General features: G+C 41.0%; 1 protein-coding gene across 3 annotated transcripts in view; it reads right to left on the reverse strand.

The window, feature by feature from the left end:
- The window catches only part of Vps8 (VPS8 subunit of CORVET complex), a 208,312-nt gene that overhangs the window by 159,024 nt on the left and 36,661 nt on the right, over positions 1 to 12,627 (reverse strand). For all 3 annotated transcript variants that reach the window (XM_027413022.2, XM_035444695.1, XM_027413021.2), the window contains 3 exons: positions 7,212 to 7,336; positions 5,685 to 5,771; positions 468 to 535 (listed from right to left, as the gene is read on the reverse strand). In XM_027413022.2, coding sequence (XP_027268823.1) covers positions 468 to 535; positions 5,685 to 5,771; positions 7,212 to 7,336 — 280 coding nt within the window. The remainder of the gene's footprint in view (positions 1 to 467; positions 536 to 5,684; positions 5,772 to 7,211; positions 7,337 to 12,627) is intronic.

A 12,627-nucleotide genomic window follows, 5' to 3' on the forward strand; every position in this document is an offset into this window, starting at 1 on the left:
CTTGAGAATTATGGAAGCAAAATGCACATTATGTTTTGTAGTCTATATTTTTAAACCTCAGCTTCACAAATATTCTTCCAGGTAGTTAGACAATTTTTACTCCTATTTAACAAGTAAAACAGGACAATTCTAGGGCAAGAAAACCCTTTTTGTACCTGGCCATTACAGGTATAACCCAGTGGGCTTGGAGCCCAAACTAAAATTAGTGTAGACTAGTTTCTAACCTGGGAGCATGGAAGAGTCTCCCGGGGAGTCCAAGTCTTGAATCCCAATTCAGACCTGAGATAAAAATCACAGAGGCCAGGCCTAGACTCCCACGTGACATGTAAACTCCCCAGGTAACATTAACACAGCCAGAACCTATCTGCAAACACCTGGACTTTCCAGGCCTCCCTCTCCATGTTCAGTTTCAAACTATTAAACAGCTAATCATCCCACTTTTCAACAAGCGTCCATTAGTCCCTTACTTAAATGTTAGCTCAAAAACAGAGCCTCCGCTGTCGTTGCAGATCGCAAGAGTTGGGTCGTCTGTAAACTAAACAGAAAAGGAGTTTACTGTCTTATAAACTTTAAAAAGTCAGACAAGTATTAAATAGATTGTGGGGACAAAATTATAAATTTTGAAAACAAAATACACACTTAGCACATGAAATAACCCAGATTTGGTTCATCTCTTTAAGTGTTCAAAATTATCCTTATTTCCAATAATATTAGCTCAGTATCTTTAAACAACTGAGGCTTTCAAAAATCAAAACAGGGTGGTGACATGGCAAAGGTATCCAGCACCAAGCCCAACAACATGCATTCCACCCCTGGGACTCACATGGTGAAGTAGGAGACTGACTCCCACAAGCTGTCCTCTGAGTTCCACAAGCTCAGGATAACATATGCCCTCCCCACAACATACACACACATTAAATAAGGTTTTTTTTACTAAAAAAAAAAAAGTAAAACAAGCTTTCATCAGGATAAAAGAAAAAAACTAACTTCAGTTGATTAAAAAAAAACAACAAAACTAATTTCCTGGCTTGGTTATTACATTAAGGTTTTACAACTTGGTATTAGGTAGGCAGGACCATTCAGATACACGTTGATGACTTTTTAGTAAAGACAAACATAGCAAGATTCTTGGGCTCTTTGGGAAATAAACTTGTTTGAGTAAGTAAGTGACTCTTCCTAAATAGGTAGGTCCCTTGCCTTCCTTTTTCTTTTCTTTTCCTTTCTCTCTTGTCTCTGTCTCTGTCTCTGTCTCTCTCTCTCTCTCTCTCTCTCTCTCTCTCTCTCTCTCTCTCTCTCTCATGGTTTTTTTGAGGCCCTGGCTATCTTGGAATTCTGTGCACACCAGGCTGGCCTCAAGCTCACAGAGATCCACCTGCTTCTGTCTCCTGAGTGCTGGGATTAAAAGTGTGGGCCACCACAGGCCATTTTTAAGAGTATATTTGAGTGGCTGTAGCCTAACTTGGAAAACTCAAGGGCAAAGTTTTCACAACAATGCAGTCCTGAAGTTCAGGTGTGTTACGGTAAATGCTACTGGATGAGAATGGAAATGGTAGAATTTTTAACATTTACAGGGATTTGCCTTACACAGCCTGAAGGTTAGTGAATCACTCTAAATGAGCCACTTTTACTCAGAGACGGCTGAGATACAAGAGGCGACTGTACAACACTCCCTCAAACACGTCCCCACACACACACACAACAAAAACATCTCCATCCTTTCTCTCAAAGCCTAGATGAGCAGCTGTCAAGGAGAGGAGCACATGCGATGTCCACTCAGGTGCAGAAGAAGGAAGAGAACTTATGTCTCTTCTTCACTTTTCCTTTTAGTGTATGCAGACCTCACAAAGGTAGGGGGACTGGTTTGTTCTTGTCTTTACAGGAAGACAGAAGAAAAAAAAAATCTCCAAAAAGCAAAAAGACGCCTAAAGAAGAAAGGATAGCTATCCAAAAAATCATCACACAAAAAACGATCTGATGCATGGTAAAATATTTATACTAAACTCTTTTCTTCTTCCCAACACAATTGTAGTTCCAATTCACATAAAAATCAAACCTGGCTTTGGAGTTGGGCTTGGCCCTCCTTCTCCAAAGTCAAACATGTTGTTTAAATAAAATTCAGAGTTTCTGTCTCATATCAAAAGGCCATTGGTGTAAGACAGAAGAAAACAAAATCTATTGTCTTAACTCTGTCTTCTCTAAAATCCTAATTTTCCTCATACTTAATTTTGTCTTTATCGTTACCTTTCCCTGCATGCTCACCTATTAAAATTAAACTTTCTGTGCTGATATTAATGTTTAAGTCCTCCACAGCGAACAAAAAGTTTCCTAATAGCAATCTTTGAACTCTCTGGAAAGAAGATGGGCTCTACTTCATCAATTCCACTTGATTTACCTTGATGCCTCTGAACTAACAAACACTGATTTGGGACCATAATGCTCTAGACAACTCCAGACTAGCTAGCAGAAATGGTGCACCTTCTTATTACACCCTGGCCAGAGCTTCAGGTAAGAACTTCAGTCAAGCATCTCTTGCCACACAGAGAATAGCTACAAATGCTACTGCTAGTACTCTTGAAACTTATCGTTGCTTTAATTTTTTTTTTCCCTACAGGATCCCATGAAGTCATTGTCATCCCATTTCAGCAAGAAGTACTAACCCTTACCCTACTTTTGGCACTAAGAGTATTTTGGGTTTTATCTTTCTTTTCTCTGGCTGCTAAAAATGGGATAATTTGCCTGCTTAGGCTTAGTTTTAAATTGTTTAGGATTGGGTATGGGATGGGAAAGCATGGTTAGGATGGGATATAGGTAGATTAACATATTTTCTAGGGAACTAACTTTAGCAACTGTTAGCTATAGATAACTTAAGTTGTTAGATTCTTGATAACTTAAATTGCTAGATTCTTGTCTGTTGACTATTTAGGGTCTTCTTTCTGTTTATGATATTTTGCACATAAATATAAAACTATCTTGATATATATATATACTTTGTATATTGATACAACTTAGGATATCTTATCATTTTGCACCTCACAGTTTTACCTCTAGCCAAGACATTTCAGTTTTATCTCTGTTATTGAGAATTACATATATATGTATATAGTTACAAATTTGAGGTCATTGTTCTTGCTACTCATAGGCTTTAAGATTGTTTTTGTTATTTTGGGAAGCTTCAGCCATTGTACAACTATGTTTCTGAGAATTACACATTATTATCACCCATGTTTCTAATACCTATGAGATTAGTCAGACATAGATATTTGATCTTCAAACACTTCATAGACCTGCAGAATATGGCATTTAAATGTTTTAATATTAGTACTCTGTTGACAAGAGACACAATTGCTCCTGATAGCACCAAGCTTTCCCAAAAAAATGTTGGGCAATGATGACACTCCTTCTGGAGTCCTTTCTCTCCTTGGGTAATGGTCTCTTGGGCAAAGAACTACCCCCAACCTCAACCGCTGACTTTGGACATGCTGTCCTACTGTGCTTACAGGAGACAAACATAGAAGACTGCTGAACCTTGCAAAGTCAGGGTAAGACAGCCTTTCCACCTCCCTGCTTCTGTGTTGGTCAGTCAGATACTCCAGGCCTTAGCCAAAGCTGGTTGCCCCTACACTGCTGTGAGACTCTGGGTGACTGTCCTGGTAGCCTGCTGTTTCTGTCTTCTCTGCACCTTTGGAAGTTGCTCACCTGCACTTCCTGCCTACCCTAGCATTGTTATCCTCCTTCTCAGGTATTTGATGAGGTTGTCACAATTATTGTCCTCTCTTCCTAGACAGAAATATTAGGTACAAGACTTAAACTTTCCAGCTTAGGACAACTCTATAGTAATTTCTGTTATGCCTTTACCCTAGGACTGGATATGTAGTTCTTGCCATTTGCTCTTGTTGCTTCACTGGCAATAGGTCTTAAGTGTGTTTGTTCTTACTTTTCCTTCTCCTAGAGCATACTTGATATTCGCTATCTTTGTATATAATTTTGAACCTAGCCTAAATCTTTTTCTTTAGACTAAAAGGGAAATTGTAGTGAGATATCCACCCCGCCTGCACCTGTAGCACTGACCACATCCATTTGGGTGTGGTCACAGGTGCAGGCATGAAGGAGAGTGGGTTTTAGGTCTGGGGTCCAGGCAGATGACTCTTTTTTACATCCGGTTGGGTCACAGGGAGCAACCTGTGCAGATCCTTAGAGCAGGAACCTGCAACAGCCATCTGCTTCTTATATAAATGACTTCTCCCCAAAACAAATTATATTTAACCTATATTTAAGGCTAGTCCCGTAAATCATTATCCATGCCTTCACAGACCAGAATATTCGTAGACTCGCATATATACTAGAAGACAGGATGCAAGCGTGGATTGCTGCTGACAGTATCAGACTGTCTGGAGAATGATAAGTTAATTACTCAAAGGCAAGTAGACTCCAATTAACACTGAGGCATGTACCCTCTTCTCGTGCCAGTGTCTGCAAACACCACCTTCAAACCATTCCCAAAAAACACAGCTCCGGGAGCTGCACCTTAATCTTAGCTGTGTCCTTCTCTTCTTTTCTCTGCCTTTAATTCTTCTGTTTCTTAGCGTCTCACCAGTAATTTCTTTTTTTTTTCCTGCTACAAAGAGACTAGTTATTACTTCAAGCAAACATTTATTGAGCAGTTACTATGGGCAAAACACAAAAATAAATGACAAATAGAATCTGATTTCAAAGATCTTACTCTACTAAGAGAGAAAACATGCACAGACAACGATAACATTAGAAGCTGGCAGGTGCTGTAGAAAAAGAGGCTGAGATAAATTAGCTCTGTGCACTGAGAGCGGAAGGACTAACTCATCTTGGCTGTTTTCATCGTTGCTAAATGCTTCAATGCTGTTTTGTCACAGAAGACTTTCTGTGACTAACCTAGATGCAGATATATAAACTCCAGATGTTCGAGCTTTAAAAAGTATGCGTGTGGATAAGGAAGTCGCATAGCTAAGCAACCAACTATGCACATGATTAAATCTAGAGGAGCTGGTTTTAGAATCCCCTTGATGGAGTTCTCTACCTTTTATGCTTCTGAACGTGGGCTTGCCAGCATGAAAAGGCAGGCTTCACATGAGCTATAAATGAAGCCTGTTACCTAAGTCAGTTTTATGTTTTTCAGGTCTGAGTAAAAAAAAAAAAAAAAAAAAAAAAAAAAAAAAAAAAAAAAAAACACGGCAAACTTAATGCTTTTCCTTTAGAGGCCCTGAAAGAAAATAAACCAAGTGATTCACTTCTAAATATACTCCAGGCCCTGGCTCTTCCTTAGCTGCTGCCTGAAGCCTCAGGCACCTCCCAACAGTGTGCAGCCATACACCCCTTGGCAATAAAATCCTGGCCAACTGAACAAGGTAAAGAGACTGTTTAAAATCTCCATAGGAGATTTTAGCAGGGTATCACTTCTTGGCTCCCAAACCCCTACTACTGGATCAGTTCAAGTGGGCCTTTTTACTGCTAGACTTCAGCATAACCTGAAGCTGAGTATCTTCATTCTAGCCCATCTCTGGCTTTTAACTTGAGAAAGTATCTTGTTGGGTTCATCAAATATATTCAGCTTCATGTTCAATAAACTTAGGGGGTGTCTGGTTATCACAATGTTTCATGTGGCTACAGAGGCATGGTGACAAAGACGGTTAACAAGGAAGAGAAGCTGTCACCTTGATGTGCAAGATGGCTGTCCCTGGAGGATGAGCATCTGATATCGACCTGAGAAGTTTCCCGCTGGCCAAATCCCACATGGTGATCTGTAAGACAGGCAAAGGCTTTAAAACAAATGGCTTGCTTTTCTGGACTCCAATATCCTGCCTTTTGGCTGAATAACCTATTCCTTGTCTATAAACATTGCAAGAAGAAAGCCATCAAGTTAACACAGCTACAGGCTGAGACTCCATTAGAGCCCTGGGTCTTTTCTCACCTGCCCTCCCTCTGCTGGCCCATTTAACACTTAGATTTCTGTCATTACTGATAAGCCAATCTGTTGAGCACTGACTAAAACCAAACACAAGAAGTATCATAGCAAACCAGCTGTGATGTACAGATCGGGGAATGAGAAAAACCATGACCTATCACCACAAAGAAGCAAAAGTCAGAACTATTGTCCAGGAACACAGTGATGGGAACACTATATTTAAAAGTGGCCCCAGGGGGTGGGGATGGCTCAGTTGGTAAAACACTTGCTCTGTAAGCATGAGAACCTGAGTGCAATCCTAGAACTATAAAAATGCCAAGTATTGGAGCAAGAGAGCAGGCTTGTGAAGAGCGCTGCTTCTCCTGCAGAGCATCTGAGTTCATTTCCCAGCACCTACACAGGAAGCTCACAATGGTCTATAATTCCACCTCCAAGGAGAGTCAAGGCCTCTATTGTCAGTGGGTGCCTGTGCTTGTGTACACATAGCCACACAGAAACACACACATAGTTTAAAATAAAATAAAATAAATAAAATAAATAAATAAAATAAAATAAATAAAATAAAATAAATAAACAGAACACCTTTAATCCCAGCACTCAGGAGGCAGAGGCAGGAAGATCTTTGTGAGTTCGAGGCCAGCCTGGTCTACAAAGCTACATAGAGAAACCCTGTCTCAAAACAAGAAAACCAAAAGATGGATGGATGGATGGATAGATGGATGGATGGATGGATGGATGGATGGATGGATAGATAGATAGATAGATAGATAGATAGATAGATAGATAGATAGATAGATAGATAGATAGAAACGTAAGTATTTAAGAAAAGAAGGGGCTCGGAGCTGTGTCATATGGACTTGTGATTCTAGTCCTGGGAAGTGGAGACAAGCAGATCCTTGGAGCTCACTATTCTAGCATGAGTGAGATCATCCTTCAGACTCTACACATGTGCACACCCAATAGATGCTCGCACATGCGTGTGCGCGCGCACACAGTCACACAGACACACAGACACAGACACAGACACAGACACACACACACACACACACACACACACACACACACACACACACACACACACACACACACACACACACATTTTGTCTAAGTAAGACAAAGGTCAGACTAGCAGATCCCAGGGTGGCACTAACGGGCATGTCACCTCTAGATAACATCACTTCATAACACATAACATGTATTCTGCTCTTCAAAATAATTACCTAAAAATATTCAGATTTTACTTCAACCTCACCTTGAGGCTAAACTGTCACCTTACCTGTCCTTTAGCAAAGCCACAGAGAAGTCTTGAGCAGTCATTGTTGATGCTGAGAGCAGAGATGGCTCCATACTGGCTTCCAACACTCGTGCTGCCAAGGCAGAGCCGCAGGGCTTGATTCTGATCTAGAGAAGGCAAGCGAATTAGACCCTGAGATAAAACAGTAAGACCTACAGGAAAACATACTTCAAAGCTTGGTGGTGACAAGTCAGAAATCCATAAGAAAATATATTCTCTTAAACAAACCACTATCTCCAAGCTGCTTCATCCTATAATTTTTTTTTTTTTGCTATTTCTAAGATTTCAGGGTACAGGGAATGCCACCTTCTTTGTGCGTGTTGTATGTGGGGGGTTATGATTGTGTGCATGTGCATATGCACACGTGTGTGACGTATATGTCTGTGTCTACAACTGCAGGTGCAGGTGCCTACAATTCATATGTAGAGGCCACAGGAGGATGTTAGGCATCCGTCAATATTGCTCTTCCCCCTATTTCTTATATGGGGCCTCTCACTGAACCTGAAGTTTGCCGTTCAGTTAGGCTGGCTGTCCAGAAAGCTCCTGGGATCCACCTGTCCCCACCTTCCAACACTGGGTTAGAGGCAGACTCGGCCATGCCGGCTTCTATGTGGGAGCTAGGGACTTGCACTCACGTCCTCTTACTCACACAGTGGGTATGTTGTGACCCACTGAGCCATTCCCAGCCCTGAAGGATACTGTCTCTGAAAACTTCACAATTCAAGATGTACTCATTTAAAGTTTGGCTCAGTTAAAGCACCAGTTGCTCTTCCAGAGGGCCCAGGTTCAGTTCCCAGCACCCACATGGAAGATCACAAGAGTCTGTAACTCCAGTCCCAGGGGGGATCTGATGCCCTCTTCTGACCTCCTCAGCACTGCACACATGGAGTACACATATACACTGCAGGCAAAAACACCCATGTGCAGAAAATACTTTTGTTATGAAAACAGACTTAAAAAGAAAAGAATTTGTTTAAATTTATACTTGTGCTATCCATATAGAAAAGGTTGACCAAGCAAATGAACTGTATAGTGAAAGCAAAACTTTGGAGTAAACAGCTAAATTACCTTAGAAAAATTGTTCTTAAGTTTTCGGGAGAAGTACTCAAATATTTATTAGATGTTATTACCTAACAATTAAGTGCAACTATGCTAAGTCCTCTCCTGGGCAAAGTTCATTTTGTATTGAAAACAATGAGGTGAAAAAAACGTAATAGGAGCTGTCGGGATGGCTCACTCGCTGGCCTCTTCTATGCTCCACAGGCACTGCATGCACACTCACACCTCAAATAGATCCCTAAGAAATTTTAAATGTAAGGAAGTGTGCTTATAAAAGTTAATTGCTTCAAAGACTAAGACGCAAATGCACAGGGCTGCCCCGAGCTGCTGTGCCTCCTCCTCTGTTAGGCATGACCTCTCTGAGGGCCAAGGCCGTGGGTGAATTAGCTATTCTGGGGACACGGCACCTGATGGTTGTCCCAGTGGCTTTCATCAGTACAGACTGAGTTCCTGTAAGAGCTACCTGTTACCAAAGAGCTTGGAGGATGCCCTTAGGTAAGAACTCATTCCCATCCAAAATGAACACCAGATGAGTCAGTCTGTGTTCATTAGCTGGCTGTGATGGCACACAAGGGGCCCGGAGACAATTAATGGCTGTACTGCACCTGGCACACAGAAAATATTCAACAGCTTTTAAGTTATTTTAGATTTCAAACTCCCAAGATAAATATTCAAAAAGAATAAACCCATAAATATACAAGGTCGCATGTGTTTTAAAAGTCCTACCTTTATTTCACATCCAGAATTACATAAATCCAATTTTCACACACACACACACACACACACACACACACACACTAGCCTCCCCCAATGTTTAGCTTTAATTTAACCCTTATTAATAAAACCTTTTATTCTAGAATTTCTTGCCTCCAATTATGACATTATGTCTGTTTTGCTCTACTGAAACTGCCTACAACTAGGTTTTCCATGACCTACCTTATTATACATTTAGTAGACTATGCACACATCTGAATCACAAACCAACCATGACTGTGCTACTAATCTGAGTCACGTGTACAGGGAAGAGGTGGGCTAATAGTAAGAGAGAAAGAACTGATACTGAAATTTCACACCAACTCACAAGTCCCAGGTCTGGGCTGCCGACCTTGCAGGCACAGAGTGGTGGCCACACAGCTGCTGCTGGGGCCTTCTGCAGCCCTGCTTTGGAATCCACACCATACAGGATCTGATGCACCAACACACTTGCAAGTGCTCTGGATCTCACAAACTTCAAGTTAAGTTTGGGGGTTTTTGTTGTGGCTTTTTGTTTTTTGAGACAGGGTTTCTCTGTGTAGCCCTGGCTGTCCTGGAACTCACTCTGTAGACCAGGCTGTCCTGGAACTCAAAGAGATCTGCCTGCCTGTGTCTCCCAAGTGCTGGGATTAAAGGTGTGCATCACCACCACTGCCCAGCTTAAGTACTCTTATATAGCAGAGAAAGCAGAAAAACAGACAAATCTGATCAAACAGACAGTATATGGTTTAAGTAAAAAGAAACTACAAGAGTAGCAATGGAAGAAAGAAGAAGAGAAAGATATACCTAAAAACCTATGCATGGCCAGGTATGATGGTGCATACCTATGACCCCAATACTTGGAAGCAGAGGGAAGGAGAGTCAGGAGTTTTAAAGCCATTCTCAGTTACATAATAAGTTCAGGGCCAGTCTGGGCTACATGTGACCCTGTCCAAAGAAAAGCCAGAAATGCCTATGCTTCCCTGCCTATAGCTCCCACATAATAAAAACTAGTTAAGATAGGAAAGAAATTAAATTACCAACCTTGGTCACTCCTGCAACATATGCTAACTTTATATCCTACAATCCATGTCAATGAAAAGATTCTCAATTTTTCCCTCGGTTTTTTTTTTTCAATGCTTTTAGCTTATTTCTAAAATGTCCATGATAAGGTAGCACGCCCCTGAGGCTTTGATTTTAATTTCTCTTCTACTACAGAGTTACAGGCACTATACACATGGGCAATTTTAGGGCTGTGTCTTACTTTCACTTAGCCTCCCCATCTTCTTCTGTGCAATGTAGAGAACAGCCCATCCCCTCACTGCTTCACTGAAAGAATAGATTACTAAAATGATATATACAAAGTACCAATTCAATATCCTTGAGTATGACTGGGTTTCCACCGAAAACTAACTTTAGATTATAGTTATACATGATATTTTTAAGATGGTAGCAAAGATGGTGGCAAGAGACGGACTACATATGAAATATAATCTACTTTGACACCACGAAGCTATCCTTCAATTTTTGTTCTGCATTTATCCATTCTATTTTTACGGTATGCTAAGCCTGCTATGGGTAACCTTCTAAATTCAGCAGAAGTAGCTACTCCATGCAAAGCAGTGGGTTTCTCCTACTGCAAGAGCTAAACGTTCTGTAGCCTTATGAATCTACACAAGTGGGGGAATGGCAGGCTGAAATAATGTACAGCCTCTTTTAAACAGTGACAGCTTGCAGTTCCGGGGAAGGGAAAAGGCACGTACACAGAAGAAAGAAGAGGGAGGGTGAGAGTTCTGTCCAGGCTCCTAAAGTCATTAATTTCAAAAGAAATTAAATAGCTCTACTCTCCCCTGCATTCTGGAGCCTCCTCTGTCTAGCATTGAAAACAAATGTACTAGAATTTATAGTAAATTCACCTACTTTCACATACAAAGCAGCAAAAAATTATGTCTGGTTAACATTGTCGACTTAGTATTTTAAAAGTGTTGACATTATGAAGGAGGTGACCCAGCCAAAAATATAAAGTGAAACCATCACTCTTCCTGCAGGCTTCACAGAGCTTAAAATTTGAACAATAAGATGTCTATGGACAATCTGAGGGTTATCAAGTGACACAAATGTAAGAAATTAGTACTGGCAGCAATGACAGGGTTTAAAAATTAGTTATGAGGACTCTAGGTCCAGAATGACCATGAAAACACAGAAGCTGGGTGAGGTGTAGCATGAATAATTAAAAGACCCAGTGACAGATATTGGGGTTCAATCTGAAGATCAGGGTAGCTAAGCAGCCAAGCTACCAGAGAGTTCTCACCTCTAACAGGGCTGGGGTGTTTCCATTCTCAACATGGCTGGAGAATGAGCCCCGTCTATCCTTAGTGTGTGTGCCTGGAGAATCAATGTCTCATACTGAGACCTTGCTCCTGTCTTATATACCTCTCATGAGTCCTGGGATTAAAGGTGTGAGCTATAATTCTCTTTTAGACTGATTCAATCTTGTGTAGATCTGGGTGGCCTTGGACTCAAACAGATCTGTCTACCTCTTAATCCTGAGACCTAGGATTAAAGGTGTGTGCCACTCTACCTCCTAGCTTCTGGCTGCTGGGATTAAAGGTGTGTGCTTGGCTTTTATGGCTTGTGGCTGACTTTGCTTTCTGAATTCTCAGGCAAGCTTTAATAAATCATAAATAATATATCACCATAGTGAGGTGGCCTATAATCTCAACACCCAATACTGGAAGCACAGGCAGAAGGACTGCCACAAACGCAAGGCCAACTTAGTCTACTCAGTGAGTCCCAGGGCAACCAGAAATACAAAGTGTTACTTTGTCCTAAATCAAGGAAAAACAAACAAAAACAAGCTATTTGCCCTTGCAGTGAATTACACTTATATTTTTATTAGTACTGGATGTGCACCCCTAATCCAAACAACCAGAATCTAAAGTACTACAGAAATCCAGTCCTTCCTGAGCTTCATCAAACTGACATTGTAACACTTTAGATTTTTAGATTAGAGATATTCAACCAGCAAAGTCTATGCAAACATTCAAAAATGCAAAAGACTCAAAATCTGAAGCGCTGCAGACACCAAGCGTTTGGATAAGGAATGCTCAAAGCACACTTTGCTTAGGGCAGACCTGGGCTTAACAGTAATGTGAAAAATAGAAACAAAAAGTCACAAATAATAGCTTAAAATGTAAAGGTGAACATACTTCAAGAATTCCACAATGGACATAATTTACTTGTAAGCAGGTTAAGTCTAACCTTAACCTGCCAGTTAGCCACCACTCTCAAGCACTGTTTTTTGTTTGATTGTTTGATTGCTTGTTTATTTTGTTTTGTTTCTGGGTGGGGAGACGGTGTTGGTTTCTTGAGGCAGGGTTTCTCTATGTGGCCCTGGCTGTCCTGGAACTCACTCTGTAGACCAGGCTGGCCTGGAACTCACAGAGATCCAGCTGCCACCACGCCCAGGCTAAGTGCTATTTTCTTATCCTGTATTTACTCACACCATAATAAGCTCTAGGGCCAAGGGAAAATTAAATAGGAGGCCTCATTATAAAACATTTGTCACATTTGATACAAAATGGTAGATGAACTTTTACCTGAGCAG

Source organism: Cricetulus griseus, chromosome 4, assembly GCF_003668045.3.
Source record: "Cricetulus griseus strain 17A/GY chromosome 4, alternate assembly CriGri-PICRH-1.0, whole genome shotgun sequence".
Taxonomy (NCBI): domain Eukaryota; kingdom Metazoa; phylum Chordata; class Mammalia; order Rodentia; family Cricetidae; genus Cricetulus; species Cricetulus griseus.